Source organism: Mustela putorius, unplaced genomic scaffold (assembly GCF_011764305.1).
Source record: "Mustela putorius furo isolate JIRA1106 unplaced genomic scaffold, ASM1176430v1.1 tig00003863_pilon_pilon_pilon, whole genome shotgun sequence".
Lineage (NCBI taxonomy): Eukaryota > Metazoa > Chordata > Mammalia > Carnivora > Mustelidae > Mustela > Mustela putorius.
The window spans coordinates 22,564,019-22,580,288 of NW_025422015.1; the positions used below are offsets into that span (position 1 = coordinate 22,564,019).

Below are 16,270 nucleotides of genomic sequence, written 5' to 3' on the forward strand. Positions count from 1 at the left end.
AGAAAATTAAAAAAAAGGAAAAATTAACTACCATGTAATTCAGCAATTCCTTTTCTGGGTTATTAGAAGAAAATGAAAGCACACTAACTCAAAAAGGTACATGAACCCATGTTCACTGTAGCATTATTTACAATAGCCAACATGTGGAAACAACCTAAGATGCCATTGATGGGAGAATGGATAAAGAAATCGTGACACACACATGCATGATACACACACAACTATTTATTCATAAACAAGAATGGAATCTTGCCATTTACAGTGACATGGACGGACCCAAAGAACATTATAGTGAGTGAAATGTCAGAGAAAGACTGCTTAAGATCTCTCCTTTATGTGGAATTTAAACAACAACAAAATCAAGCTAACAAAGAGAACAACTGATTCTCTTATTAAAATTAACTAATTTTAAATAAATTGAGGGTAAAAAAAACTTAGGCTTATGAATAGTAACTTCATTCTATTTACCTGAGCTTTCATTTCAAATCTTTGGAGAAGAAAGCTCAGTAATGATGACATTACAATGTCAGTGACTTAACAAATCATGCCTCTTGTCTTCCTAAATGAAGGTGATGCCTTAATACTCACATTTTAGTTTATATTGTACTAGTATTTTCCACAAAAGCTATGTAAAACATATAGCTTAATTTTGCTCAATATCACCAGTTTTTGATCTTCAGGAATTTTCTTCAGGAATATTGATGGATTTTTTCCACAATATAACAGGCCAGCACCCATGTAGCCCACCTGGCTTTATTTGTGGGGTTTACTTCCCAGTTTGACAAAATACAGTGTTTACATTTGGTGATCTGAGGTCAACACAATAGAAGTTAGGCATGTTACTAACAGACCTACACTTAATACTTTTATACTTTATAGAGATAGTGAACTGATACACGCAAATATTCAAACACAGATAGAATTAAAAATAAATGCCTAAAAATGAGAAGTAAGATTGGACTGTAAATGTTCTCGTTACCTAACTATATTCCTCCTTGGTAGCGTTGCCCTCAAAGACATTAGTTCCTCTCAGCTCCTGGTCTCACTATGTATTTCTCCTCTCCCTCATGCCTTTTCTTCTACCTGACCCTGAAATGTTGGGTGGGGATAAAGTTCTGCTCAGGCCCCTCTAAACTCAAATATACTTCTTCTCTAGGTGGCGTCGGTATCACTGGTGCTTTTAGCTGTCCCCCACATGATGACATCTCCCAAATCTGCATCTCTCACACATATCCAGTCTGTGTTCAAGACCTGTGTGCCACGTGGTCAACTCGAGAGACTGGTTAATCGCAGTGAATTCAAAATCAGATTTGTCTCAGTCAGACCCTCTTTCCTTGTTCCTCATACCAGTGGGTGGTTCCACCATCACCCCAGTCTCCCATGACCCGAGACTTTCCCTCGACCCTTTTCCTCTCTTCACTTGCTACATTCATTGTGGACACTGTGTCGTGCCATCAGCCTCTTTACCATTGGAAGCATTTCTTCTCCTTTGTCTCGCTGCTGCTGCCCAAACGCAGACCCTCAACTTCTCATGTGTGGATTATTGTTCTCTTTCAGTCTCTTCTCTCATCCTGTATTTTCCAGCCAGGCTGAGCTATCCAAAATGTGGGTCTGATTACATTACTCCTGTCTCTGTAAAATGCTTATGTGACTTTTTACTCTTTTTAAATCAACCTCAAGCACTTTCTTAGCATGATACACACAACCTTTTATGTCCTGGATTCTACTCTTCTACTTTGTCATTGCCAGTTCACCTCTCCCCTTCTTCCCTATCCCTGGAGCAAGCTCCCACTTCACTCGTGTAGTGTATTATTGTGCAGTACTTGTGGTTTCCTGTAGGAGGAATTTTCTTATGTTTCTACATGCCTCCCAACTGACTCCCTTGCCCGAGTGAAGGCTCATCATTTTAAAGCAACGCAGATGTCCACTTTTGCAGAAAGGCTTACCTAATGACCCTCTTCTCTGAATCTGGGTGAAGTGTCTGTCTTGTGCCTTTTTTAAAGCAATGTGCTCTTGACTCACCTGTACACCACCTTCTCCCCTACCTTCACCTTCTCAAAGATAGTGCTTTATTCATGGGCCCTGTACCTGGCACACTGTAGGGGCCCATTAAATATAGGCAAGCTGACAATGTTTTCATCTTCACCTATTAGAAGTGAATAACATTTTTTTAAAAGATTTTATTTGAGAGAGAGTGCAGGCATGAGTAGGGGAAGGAGAGCAGGGAGAAGGACAGGCAGACTTTCTGCTGAGTGCAGAGCCTGATGGGGTCCCATCTCAGGATCCTGAAATCATGACCTGAGCCTAAATCAAGAGTCAGATGCTTAACCCACTGAGACACCCAGGCACCCTATGAATAACATTTTTAAAATTATTTTTAGTTATTGAATTCTCACTCTTTTAAAATTTACAGTTCAGTAGTTTTCAGTATATTCACAGGGTTGTACAACCATTACCACTGTGTAATTCCAGAACATTTTCATCATCCCCCAGGAAACCTTGTATCTGTTCGTGGCTGCTCACTATTCTCTCCATCTTCCAGCCCTTTGCAACCACTAATCTACTTTGTCTTTATGGATTTGCTTATTCAGCATGTGAACTTTTATATATTTTTTAAAGGTTTTATTTATTTTTCAGAGAGAGAGAGAGCACAAGAAGGGGAAGTGGCAGGCAGAGGGAGAAGCAGGCTCCCTGCTGAGCAAGGAGCCTGATGCAGGATTCAGTCCCAGAACCCTGGGATCATGACCTGAGCCAAAGGCAGACACTTAACCGACTGAGCCATCCATGCATGCATCCCAGACCTTTTGAATTTTTTCACTTAGAATAATGTTTTCAAGTGTTGTTTGTGGCAACATATATTGTACGTCAGTCCTTTTTTTGATGTAATAATATTGTATGGACACACCCATTTTGTTGATCCCTCTATCAGTTGGTAAGAATTTGGGATGTTTCTATTTTTTGAGTAGTATGAATAAGGCTGTTAGGAACATTTGTTGACAAGTTTTCCTGGGAACATATGTTTTCATTTCTCTTGGGTATATACCTAGGAGTGGAATTGCTAAGTCCTATGCTAACTATTTGAGAAACTTTTCCAAAGGAGCTGCATCATCTCACATTCCTGCCATCAAGGTTGAGAGCTCTACATTTTCCCCATCCTCACCAATACTTGTTACTGTCTGTTTGATGATAGCCATCCTTTAGTGTATATGAAGTGGCATCTCATGGTGGTTTGGGTTTGTATCTTCCTAATGACTGATGATGATGAGTGTTGTTTCAAGTGCTTATTGGCCATTTGTATATTTTTATTGGAGAAGTGTCTACTCAAACTTCTTTGCCCATAAATTTTTTTTTTTTGTCTTTAATGAGTTATCGGAGTTCTTGATATATTCTAGTTACTGGCCTTTTTAAAAAAATATTTTATTTATTTATTCATGGAGATAGAGATTGGCAGAGGGAGAAGCAGGCTCCCCACTTGAGCAGGGAGCCTGATGTGGGGCTCGATCCCAGGACTCCAGGATCTTGTCCTGAGCCGAAGGCAGACACTTAACCATCTGAACCATCCAGGCGCCCTAGATACTAGACTTTTATCAGATACGTGATTTGCAAAAGATGGTGAAGAATATTTTAAAGAGTTTAATACTGATACATGCTACAACATGGATGAACCCTGAAAGCGTTATGCTCCGTAAAAATGCCATCTATTTGAAATGTCTAGAATAGTCAGATCCACATGGATTGAAAATAATTGCCAGGAGCTGGGCGAGGGGGAGAGTGACTATTACTGGGTTACAAAGTTTTTTTTGGGAATGATGAAAATGTTCTAGAATTAGATAGTGGTGATCATTGTTGATCTTGTGACTAGTCTCAAAACCATTAACCCACTTTCTAAGTTGGTGAATTTTATGGTATGGGAATTATATCTCAATAAAGCTTTAAAGAAGAACAAGTGTATTTTTATGTTTTGAGCTATTCAAGGTTTGTACCACTTTTGAAGATGGCTGGAAAATTTGCTGTGGCTAGGGTGCCTGACCTTTTATCATTGTCGAGAGAGGAGAGAGTGTACTCTCTGCTGTTCCTATTTTTTTTTTTTTAAATGTCAGTGGGGGAGCTATACTTTAAAAAGTACCTCTTTGCTTATGTGAAATTGAGACAACTATTTACTTTCAGATTTATTTATTTTTTATAGATTTATTTTAGAGTGTGACTGGGGCGGGGGACAGAGGGAAAGAGAGAGAGAGAGTCTCAAGTAGACTCCCTGCTGAGCACAGAATCCACTGTGGGGCTCAATCCCAGGATGTGAGATTATGACCTGAGAGTCGGCTGCTTAACCAACTGAGCCACTCAGGTGCCCTACTTTCAGATTTAATTTTTTTTTTTTCATTAGTTGTGATAGGACCAATTATTAGATGCCCTTCTCCCCACTGCTATAATGTCTTCATTTGGTTCCTATTAGGGGCCCTGAGATACTTATCTTAAAATCTCATCTACAAGGAAAACCGTGTTTGAGGTTGAGTGGGATGGAGGGTTAGATTTTTTATCGTAGTCTGAGTATTCTCAGAAGACTGCGGAACTGAAATAATGTTGGTATATTATGGGATTTAAATTGGGAGAAAAAAAAATACCTTCTTTCCCCCAGATCTAATTTTCTCACTATTAAGCACTCCACATTTAGACTTCATTTTTATAATACCTGATTTTTTTTATACCTCACATTTTTGTATATGTGCTGTTGAAGTGAGCAGGATAGCTCACATTTTTGTAGATTTTGATTTCACTGTGTGAAATTACAGTGAAATTTGTTTCCATACTTTCTAACATTACCAATAAATTTTCGTATTATAGAATAAGGGATACTAAGTAGAAAGAAAAGTAACTTTCCTTTAAAAATACGGGAGTTTTGTGGGGAAAATTATTTATGGCTAGATGAAACTTAATAAAAGTAAACACTCTAGGCTGTTAACGGTTTTAAGCCCTACCAGTACAGAGTCAGTTAGTTCTATTGTGATGTAACTTCTGGTTCTTGATTCTGATGGAGAATTCTAAGAGTAGCAATCTCCATTTTGTTTTGTGCTTATGAGCTTTCCTCCTCTACACATCATCTCTCCCCATCATCTCTCTGCGATTTCCTTTCCTACCCTTCCTCCCCACTGTTCCTTATCTCTAAACTAAAACTGTGAGTTTGTACGATAACATTTTGTGATTTTTTTTTTGTTTGTTTTGTTTCGTTTACAGCATATGCTGTAACCATGACCACTGAAGTAGGCTCCGCATCTGAGGTGAAGAAGGAATCTGAGCCATTAGGAGCAGATGCCACCAAGGAGAAACCTAAAGAAGTAGCAGAAAATCAGCAGAATCAGTCCTCCGATCCGGAGGAGGAAAAACGTTCCCAGTCTTCTCCTACAGCTGAAAGCCAAAGTAGTTCACGCCGCCAGAAGAAAGAGAGGGATCCATCTGAGAGCCGGGGTATTTCTCGATTCATACCCCCATGGCTTAAGAAACAGAAGTCCTATACCTTAGTAGCGGCTAAAGACGGAGGAGATAAAAAAGAGCCCGCCCAAGCTGCCGTGGAGGAGGTTTTAGACCAAGAGGAATCTCTTCCTGAAGGAGAAAGGCAGGCCAAGGGCGATGTTGAAGAAACCTCTCAGAGAAAGCAGCAGGAGGTGAAAGTTGATGTCAAGGAAGAGAAGCCCTCTGTGAGCCGTGCTGAGGCACAGGTATGTTTGAGAATGAATTGTCTGGAAGTGAAAGCTTGGTGGTTTGTTTGTTTGTTTTTTAAGATTTTATTCATTTATTTCACAGACAGAGCTCACAGGTAGGCCGAGAGGCAGGCAGAGAGAGAGGAGGAAGCAGGCTCCCTGCTGAGCAGAGAGCCTGATGCAGGGCTCGATCCCAGGACCCTGCGATCATGACCCGAGTTGAAGGCAGCGGCTTTAACCCACTGAGCCACCCAGGCACCCCGAAAGCTTGGTGCTTAACCACATACCAAAAAGGAGTTTTTTCTTTGGAATCCTATCCAGATTTCTTATATTCAGACACTACTATGGCTTACAGTGTCTGCCACGGCCTTCTCGTTACTTCTTTAAACCTGGACAAGATAATAAGACCAAGAAATCGACTATTTATGTAAACAATAAGAAACAGTTCATGACTCTTCCTTTTAAGGTTAAATGGATACTCTCCGAATTCTACCACCTCTCCTTTTTAAGTAGTATAGATTTTAATACCTTTGATTTGATGTATGTAAGTGTTCAGTGAGTAGGAAGAAATAGATTTGTACATGTGAGCATTTTGGTTGCTTAATGAAGCCTAGGTTTTGCCATGATGCGGAATTATATTTTATATTTATATTTTATATTTGAAATGATATTTAAATTTTAGTGGCCAGGACGTAGTTTCTTTTACTTATTTAATGCTGAAATTACCAAATCGGCAAAATGAGAAAATGGGCGGTGGATTGTGGGAAGGGAGATACAGGGAAATACCCTTTCCAGCAAAATCTTGAGGTCTTTAAAAATCTGAGGCTGACGGTGTTTGACAATCACGATTCTTACCGAATATTTTCCTTTGAATACTTGGGTCTTCTGCAGATTAGCTAACTTTAGTATGAACTTCCTTTTTTCCCTTCACAGCCTGCTGGAGAGGTAAGGAAGGAGAGAGAAGAGAAGGTGAAGGAAATGCAGGAAGACAAGTCAGAAGAAGCAGCAAAGAGGGAGACCAAGGAAGTGCAGACCAATGAGCTAAAAGCAGAGAAGTCCTCCCAGAAAGCCAGCAAGAAGACCAAAGCAGTCCAGTGCAAAGTGATCCTTCTGGACGGCACCGAGTACAGCTGTGACCTGGAGGTGAGACAGGGCCCAACCGGAGAGCGGAGGGACGGGCTGCCCTCACTGGTGTGGCAGCATAGTGTGTACCTTGCTGTGTTCCTATAAACTGGCCTGTCAGTTTTGCTTCAAAAAACAAGAAAACCTAGAAGAGGGTCATTTCTATTACAGACAATATTTCCTGACCCTTGTGGCGGGGCGGGAATCAGGACCAGGGTTTGGCTAGTTTGCTTGGGTCATGTGGGTTGGCAGGTGTTTGTTCTGAATGGACATTATATGGTTGGACTATTACCCTTGCCCGTAAGGGATTCGCTCGAGGAAATCCAGTAGTGCTATGTTGATTATTTTAAGAGCCACGCTAATTTCACTTTAACACTACCTGTTATTTTTTTTTCTTTTTAATTCCGAGTCCTATACAGACTTAAAATTAAGCTCAATTATTTAGTGTCATTTAATTAAAAAACACTCTTGAGTTACAAGGCATGTAACTCATTAGCTTGGATGTGACCAAAACCAATATAATTTTTTAAATCGTCTTATACCTTATAATTTTGTTAGTCAGAAGAGCTTGTTGCTTTTCATAGCTAAGTTGCTTTATTTACAAGAATGTATGCTAATAGTCGATGTTCACTGAAGAACTGTGTCAGCTGCTTCCGTTGGATGAGTTCACATCGCACTTGTGAGACTGTGAGGTAGGTGTTGGTAGGTATTGTGGGTATTTTCATTGTTACAGTGGGCAAATGTAAGGCTTAGAGAGTTAACATAACTTGTCTGGAGTTTCCCAGCTAGTTTGTGGGTGAGCCCGAATTCCAGAGCTGGCAGTATGACTCCAGACGTCATGGACCTGACCACCAAACTAGCCTGTTCCATTTGCTACGCGTGGGACCTCTTTTGTTCATTGAAAATATGGTCTCTAAATAATCTTTTTTGAGGGTCTTCTCATCTATTTACATATTAAAGTTATTTTTTCCTCATTCCTTACATTCTTCCTTATTAAAAATAGAAGTTATACTTTACAATGAAAGCATTCAGCTTGGTAAGATAGACCTATCTAGTTGAACAGTAGTTTATTATATATTTAAACGTGTATTAGAGTACAAGGTTGGAGGGTGCTAAGATGAATGTCTCCTAAGTCCTTGCCTTTATTTTACTCATTTTAGTTATAATTATTCTGATATTTCAGTTATTTCAAGAACAGGAGTAGCAAAAGAGGATTAAAAATCCTTAAAGCTCTGAGAGAGACAGGGAGGGGCGTGGGGAAGACTGCCTGACACTGTGTATCTGGGTGAGGGGACAGTAAGGAACACAATGGGTAGCTGGTCTGAACTTGACTCAGTTACATTTGACCACATGTCCCTTGTTTCTCCACCTATCCTAGAAATTAGGGTGTCTAGAATATGAGAACCAGCTTGATATGATAACTTTACCTTAAATCATTTATTCAAACCAAACTGAGGCCCAGAAACTGACTTCGTCTATAGAATATAAGATTCCTTAGGTAATTCAGAAGGTCCCTGCTATCTCTGAATCTCCTTATATCACCGTACCTTAAGATTTACCAATGTATTTTATGGTTTAAATCTATTTTTGTGGTCTGTCTTTTAAAGTCACGATGTATGTAAAAACTACAAAAATCTAGGAAATAATTGACAATTCACCATAAAAATTTTTATCAGATGTTCCCATGTTGCCATGTGTTTCAGATTTCTTTTTTAAGAACTAAAACCTTAAAGACTGCTAAAGTCTCCATCCCATCTCCCCTCTCTTGCTCTGTACATCTCTTTTTACAGCATGTAAATCTACTTTGTTTAACTGCTGTCTAGTTTACTGTGAATGACTGAATGAGTTTCTCCCTTCCTCCACGGAGGCTCCATTTCTTTTTGTAGTATACCAGTCAGTGCTTCAGTGAACATAATCGCATACCTTGCCTTGTTTACTATGCAAGAGTTTCTTCAGGGTGGACACTTTGTAGTGGAGTTGGGACGTTGTGGAATTGGAATGTTGATAGAATGAAGTGTCCTTCCTTAGATTTCCCCAGTACTGCCAAGTGATCCCCAAAGTGGTTGTGCCGATTTCAATTCCAGCCAGTATCCACCAAGGTGAATTTTTCCACATTGTCTCTACTTATTTGTGTTGACTTGGTATTCATTCTGTATTTTTTAATGTAGGGTTTTGGCATATATTACTTTTAACTTTCTTTTATCTACTGTATGAGATTTTGTGACCTAGGTTATAAGCCTCATAAAGTTGCTTCCTTTTTAGTATTCTCTGGAAAACTTTGGATAAATGATGGTTTATTTATTCTTTGGAGATGTGGTAGAACTTGCCTTTAAAACTGTCTCGGCCTAGTGTAAAGAGGAGAGTTATAGAGTGGGTTTTTTTGTTTTTGTTATTTTAAATCATTGATTTAAATACTGACAGTTTCTGTTTTTTCTTGAGTCAGTTTTGGTAATTTATATTTTTAGGGATAGCTGTCCATTTCCTCTAATTTGATACATTGGCTGGCCTGAGGTTTTTCATAGCATTGTCATCTTGTATATTCAGTTTTTATTCCATTTTTATGTCTAGTGTTATTTGCCTTCCCCCCAATCATTCTTCCTATAGAGTTACTCTTTTAATTTTTGTTTTCAAAGAAATAACATGACTTTGTTGTTTCCTTTTTTTCTTTTCTACTTTGTAGCATTTTTCCCTCTTTGCTCTTTATTTTTTCCTTGGGATTACCCTGTTATTTTTCTAGTTTCTTGAGTTGAATAGTCAATATACAGAATCTTGGCTCTAGCTTTCCCTTAGTATCTTTTGTTGAGAGCACAAACTTTGAACATAGGGTTTTTCATTGCCATTCAGTTCTTAATATTTTTGCATCCTGTTGTGGGTCTTTTTCCCCCCCTTTTATCTACATGTACAAAATTTTTCCCCTTTTGCCATCATATAGTACCTTAAAATTTATTTTGACATTTATATTAATTGCAGTGGATTTATTTTGGTTAGGGTTTGCCTGGACTATCTTTTTCCATTTCTTTGGTTTCAAATCTTGTGCTCTTGTATCTTTGAGGAGATATGTTTTTTAATCCACTTTGAGAATTTAGTCTTTTTTTTTTTTTTTTTTTTTTTAAGATTTTATTTATTTGATAGCACAAGAGAGGCAGCAGAGGGAGAGAGAGAGAGAGAAACAGGTTCCCCACTGAGCAGGGAACCCTGTGTGGTGCTCAGTCCCAGGACCCTGGGATCATGGTCTGAGCCAGACAGACTTATAACCGACTGAGCCACCCAGGTGCCCTGAAAATTTGGTCTTTTAACTGGTGAGTTTAGGCTGGGTATTTTATATAACTGATACGTGGCTGTATTCTGCCATCTAATTTTGGGTTGTCTGTTTTTTTTCTTTGTTCATTGTTACCCTTTTAGGAATATTTAAGTGTTTTATAGTCACAGTTGACTTAATAAAGTCTGATATTAATCACTGTGCCATTCCCCTTTATTCCCTTCTGTTTAGCACTCATTTATTAGATGTCAGATCTCATTTTGGAATGGTACAAAATAACATTCTTATCTGTATGACTATTCCCTCTTCTATGACTTTGCTACTCATGGGGAATGTAGTTGTTGGGTTGCTTGAAGCAGAGTTGAGAAAGATTGAAAAGTTAAACGCACCTAAGTTTGCAATTAACCAAAGTTAAATTCACTGAGGCTTAACTTGGTTGCAAAAGCATAGGAACCTTTATTTTTTATGACTATATTAATATACAGATTGTCTTTTCAACTAATAAATGATTACTTAATATATCATTAAAAATGAACTTTTTGGAGAACGGTAGATAAATTTGAAATTAGTGCGTAGCATGTACATGTTGAGTACATTTTTTTCTCCTTTCAAGTAGAAGGAAAATGAAATGTGAGTAGGCTTCAGTGATGGGATCCCCCAGCAGATTTCATGTAACAGCATTTCACTAGAATTCTCAGCAGTGACTTTCTGACAATAGGCCATAAATCATCAATGTCATAGTAGCTCTTCTAACAATGCACATGTTTTAAGTTGTATTTCCTATTTTCGTTGATTCCCCTTTATCAAGTGCTTCTTCCCATTTTGGTTCTCTGGTTGCACGGGTCTGCCATGCGTCCAGCCTGCTGTTACTTCCTCTTCAGCAGCAGGGCACAGAGGGCGGCCATCATGTGGTTTGAGTGCGCTTCTGTTTTCCTTTCCAGCATTGGCCTTAGACAGCTCAAGTGATGTGCTGATGCTGCTTCTCTGTAGTTCCACAGCTCTACACAGGAAATCAGTGTCTAAGGAATCCTTGGGGAAGTATGTTGCGGGAAAGCGTAGCTATTGATGAACTTGGGAGCACTCAACAGTGTTGGAAATACATACTTTCACTTTATTTGGTTTGGGAGAGGAGACTTGTTTCCATCTGTTTACTGTCAAAGATTCTAACTATCATGACTTTTTAGATGTGGTTACTCTTTTCCTTTTGTATGTAAATGTGTCTTATTTTCAGCTAGTCCTTTAGATTGTAGCATCCCCACTGAAGAGGGCCTGATCATCTTCCCTTTTAGGGCACCTACAACAGTGGAGAGAAGATGGTCTGTATAGGAGTCTCAAGGAGTTAGAATGACCTAACTTAGACCTTATAGAGTCAGGTGAGGTTCTAGAAAGCATTCCAATGCCAGGATGAGAGGATTCAGACTAATCTATAGAGCAACATTTACTGGGGAGATACGGAAGAGGTTGGAAAGTCATTGGAAAGGAGGAGACAGCAAGGTCACTAGTGCTGTTTAGATTTTAGAACACAGTAGGCAGCTGTGTGGCCATAGCAACTGCAGGAGGACTTCTTTTTATTCACTGCATCTGTTAAGATGTAGTCTTTATAGATAGGATTTCATCCATGTGATTCGAGCATTGGGAAAGTTAGGCAGTTTCCTGTTTGTGGTACCCATCAGTACCTTTTGTCAACAGAGGCACCCCTCTTAAGCCCATTTCATGCAAATGTTTCTGTATTAACTGCATTATTTTTCTTAAAGATAATTCTTGGAGATAGTATAGTTTGTGTCCTAACATCACCTGTTTTTCCAATTACTTCCTTAAGATAGGTGGCTAGATCTCCAGATGTCCATCTATATCCCTGTATTCCTTATTCTGTTCATTTTAGGCTTCTCGTTTCCCCATTGTTTTCTCCTGTGGGCCATCTGAGCCTATTCTTTCTTGAACCTCGGGAATTAAATGAATAAGCTTGCTCAGGGAACCAACGAAGCTCTGTTTTCAAAAACTCAAAAATGCATCTTTTGAGTCTGCATTCTTTTGAGATAACAGTATGTGTTGTTAAAAGTGGATTAAAATGCCCCACAAATACAATATGTGTGAACATAAATATTGGATAGGAGGACATTTTTAGAGCATGATTCCAGGTAAGTGAAAAAACAATATGGAAGGGGCTTGACTGTAATTAATGTTGTTTTTGGCTTATGTAACAATAAGCTTATTGCTAAGCCATGCATTCATTTCAACTCAAGGCCTAGTCTGTGTTCATTTGTTCCACATCTTTGTGTGAAGTATTTTTTCATTGGATTTAGTGAAAATTACAATTTATATTTTATACAAATTTGTCATCTATTGATAATAAAAGATCTCAAATTTTAGGGGGAAACTTTGAGGGTTATATTTTCTCATGAAGCTGCTATAATTTCTAGTCTTTGATAACATCTGTTTTTATCTTACTGGAATATTTAATGGTATGTGACAAGCTCCTCTAATACCAGACTTTGAATGGAAAGAGTTGTAGGGAGTCTCCTGGGTCCTGCCTGCATGTTCCAGAGACTCAGCTATAGGACTCCTGCGACACTCAGTGTGTTAAAACAGCGGGGTTCTTTCCTCTCAGGTCAAAACACAGTCAGACTTAGTTGAAGCCGTGGGTGTAAAGTCAGGAGACCTATGTTTCCTTTTCTTTTGGCTCTTCGGATGTCTACCGGCAGTCACTTCCTCTTTTCTATCCTCAGATTGCAAAATAAGAATGAAAATACTTGCTTCCTCTGTTTCTGTGATAGAGCTGGTTTTACTACAGCTTAGAAAAAGCTGATGCTTTTTTTTTAAGCCAGAGAATAAATGTGAAAGTTCCTGCACGGCTTTGGGAGCAAAAGTGAATGTGTGTTCTGAGTTAGAGCTGCTTGCATTTCCCTCTGGCATCAGAAAGTTGTTCCCACGTGTTGATTTTAGTCTGAGAATTGAGGGCATTGTTTCTGCCCACACAGGAATGCCAGTACCATTTTTTTCTTTAGTGCTATGAATAAGGCGATAAGAATGTAGGCTCTTTTCGGTGGTGTGATGATGATAAAAGTATTTATCAGAAAGTAGAATGTGTCAAGGTTAACTTTTCTCATGTAGAGGACTGGTCTCCAAAGTCCAATTTGAGATCATTGCTTTCGAGTGGGTGTTATTTATTTACTTGATTGCTTATTCTGCTTTCTCTCTCCTAGGTGGTTTTTCAGACCTCTGGCACTGACCTTACTAAGTTTCTTAGTTAAATAGTTTTCACTATGTCCATACTCTGGAAGGATCTAGAAGTTGTCACACACTATATGCTCCCATAAAATGGTGTTAGATTCAAACAAATGTGGATTAGGAACTTAGGACAATTTGATTGGCATATATTATATGCAATATAAAATCCCAACAGCCAGTGGAATGTTACTGGCTGGCTGTCTGACTATCCCTTTGGCTTAAAAAAATTTAAGATGAGAATTCTTTTCAGTGACTTGTATTGAGTAAGTGGCAAGAGGCTACTGTGCCACGTGAATGGTTGAATCCTTGGTCGAGCTTGAGGAACACTAGGGAGTCCCAGGAACAGGGCAGATCATGGTCTATTTATCAAACCCGGCTTTAGCTTGGTATTCAGGACTCTTTCAGGAATGATCTCAGACTGTCTTTTGATCTCTATCACTAGTGGATTCTCCCAGGTTTTCTCCTGCCAACCTAATTGGTCTTCTAATCAGGCATCTTCTCAATTATCAGAGTTTCTGATCAGAACATCTGTGCATTGTGATTACCTCTCTAGCCACATGACTTCTCCCCATGGTGTCATGTCCCAACTCTGTCTTCCCCTGAACTTGTTTGCACCATTAACTTGTCAATCAATCATGCACCAGCTTCTGAAAGAATCACTTGTGTTGGGTTTGAAAACTGGTAAACTCTTGATTTTTCTCCTGTTACTTCTTCATCTGCATTGTTTATTCCTTGGGAAAAGGACCTTTCTTCTCTCTCCTCATGGGGCATTAACACAGGACTTTGTACACTACTCATAGAAAGTAATCATTGCTTTATTTTTTTCTACTTTCTTGTATGTGTAGAACATTTTCATCCTTCTTCTCTAAGCTAAATGATCACACTTCCTTATTTATGTTACCAATTTTTCTCTCCACCCTCCAATTAGAAAAGATTTGGGTGTGCGTATAAATATGTGGGTCTCCTCCCTGCCCACCCCCTACACCCCTGCTACTTCTGTCCACCACTGGCCTGATTTTCAAATACTTAGAAACAGCAGGATACCTTCTAATAGAAACACTTCATGGGCTTAAATGAATGAAAACAATTAAATTCCTATAAAAGGCTGTGAAATTGCAAGGAGAGAGCTAGGCAGAAGTGGATAAGGGGTGGTTCTGGGCCTGTACAAGCTCACAGCCTGTCGGGGATGTTAGATTGCCTGAACACAGGACTATAGGAGTGCTTTCACTTACATGGGAACTGCCGCAAGAGGTTGCTTGCTGGCTGAGTATACGCTGGGCTTGGAGAACAGATAATTAATACCTTATTCCCTGCCTCTCTTCACTAGTGCTACTCTTGAGCACACTAAAGAATGATACGGTTTTCATTTCCAGGCTGTCAAGAAAGCTACCACATGTGTTATCCTTCTCGTCTCCCTAACTTTTGGTTTCAAAAGCTGGAGGTTGCCCTTGGCATCAGTGGTATTTTGAAAGCATTAAATGGGGGCCCTGGGAAGTAACTTCTCACCCTGAGTAACTATGCTGACATCATTTTGAAGGCAACCTCCAGCTCTTCCTGGCCCTTTCTCACATGTGCTGCTGGGCAAAGCGAACTCTTTGGTCATTTACCATTTAGTATCAGGTAATACATTTTCACTGTAACCTGGGGGAGGTAGTAGAACAGGCACGAGGTCTTTGAATTATGTTTCTGTTTTGGAAGGAGAATTATTTGAAGGTTGAGTAAGATTAGAAATGGTGGGGAAGGTCATTTTCTGGATAAGGTTTGTACTTTAAAATCTGTTCTGATACATTTTTCTCATTCACTAAAATATATGGGGATTAAAAAATTTTAGCTCCTTGTGCATATTGAAGTGGTTCACTCAGTTGAGCGTCTGACTCTTGATTTTGGCTCAGGTCATAAACACAGTGTTTTGAGATCAAACCCTGTGTTGGGCTCTGAGCTCAGCAGGAAGTCTCCTTGAGATTATCCTGGTAACATGCATGCACTCTATGTGTGTGTGTGTGTGTCTGTCTCTCTAAAAAAAAAAAAAAAAAAAAAAATTTTTTTTTTTTTTTTAAGCTCCTTGACAAGATTCATCAAATGAAGAAATGCAATGTTATTTCTCTCAGGCAATAAAAAACATAAAATATCTTTCATTTAACACACTATTCAGAATCCCTCTGTTTTTGTTTCTTTTATTTTTAGTCACCTTTCTCTATTCTGAGGAAATTAAAGACAATGTAACTGTCTTGTGTTTCTCAACTGTAGAAATTTTGCTAACTCTTTTCCTTGGTGATCTCTCTGTTGCCCTCATCTCCCTGTTGCCCCTCCCCCTCAAGCTTCCTCTGTGGGTATGTGTAGAGCTTGAAGGGGGGTCAAGGACTTGGGAATCCTGCCTATACCTGTGCTTATTTCACAAATGCCAGAGCCATTCATTTCATCCTGTTCCTTCCACAGCAGAATTCATACTTTGGTCCAGTAAAAACACGGACAGAAATGCATCATTAGTATTAATAGTACCATATAATATAGTATACTAATATTTGGATCTTAAAGGGATTGGATTCAATATAATGTCCTAAAAGCTGGTATATAAAAAGCACTGGATTAACTCTGAAAAAATTTCTTTATACAAGGTGGCTAAATGAGTCAAGCATTGATAAAGGATCTGTCAGATTGCTGTTTTTATGATTTGTTTCATTATGTTCTGCAACAGAGTTACACAGGGACTCAGAAAAGTTATGAGGAATATTACTTTTAATTTTTTTTTCTTTTTAAACTCTTATAGTCTGCAGAGTCACCTCCAGACAAAAGCTCCATTCTGCCTAGTCACGGCTACTCCTCACTGCGTTTCTTTTGTGGAATATGCCATTTTAACTTGTTTTGAGGTTGAGTCTGATTTTGTGCATTCCCTAGTTGTTTACGTAGAGAAGAAAATTCATCCGAGTGTTCTGAGCTGTTCGTCATATTGATCATTTTTATATTT

The 16,270-nt window shown here is 39.0% G+C and overlaps 1 protein-coding gene across 19 annotated transcripts in view; it reads left to right on the forward strand.

Moving 5' to 3' along the window:
* Positions 1-16,270, forward strand: part of EPB41L2 (erythrocyte membrane protein band 4.1 like 2) — a 211,294-nt gene that overhangs the window by 96,030 nt on the left and 98,994 nt on the right. For all 19 annotated transcript variants that reach the window (XR_006602351.1, XM_013063725.2, XM_045066366.1 and 16 more), the window contains exons 2-3: positions 5,233-5,714; positions 6,630-6,839. Coding sequence is in view for 18 of the 19 variants with exons in the window: in XM_013063725.2 (XP_012919179.1) it covers positions 5,247-5,714; positions 6,630-6,839 (678 nt within the window). In the remaining variant the exon portion in view is untranslated. The remainder of the gene's footprint in view (positions 1-5,232; positions 5,715-6,629; positions 6,840-16,270) is intronic.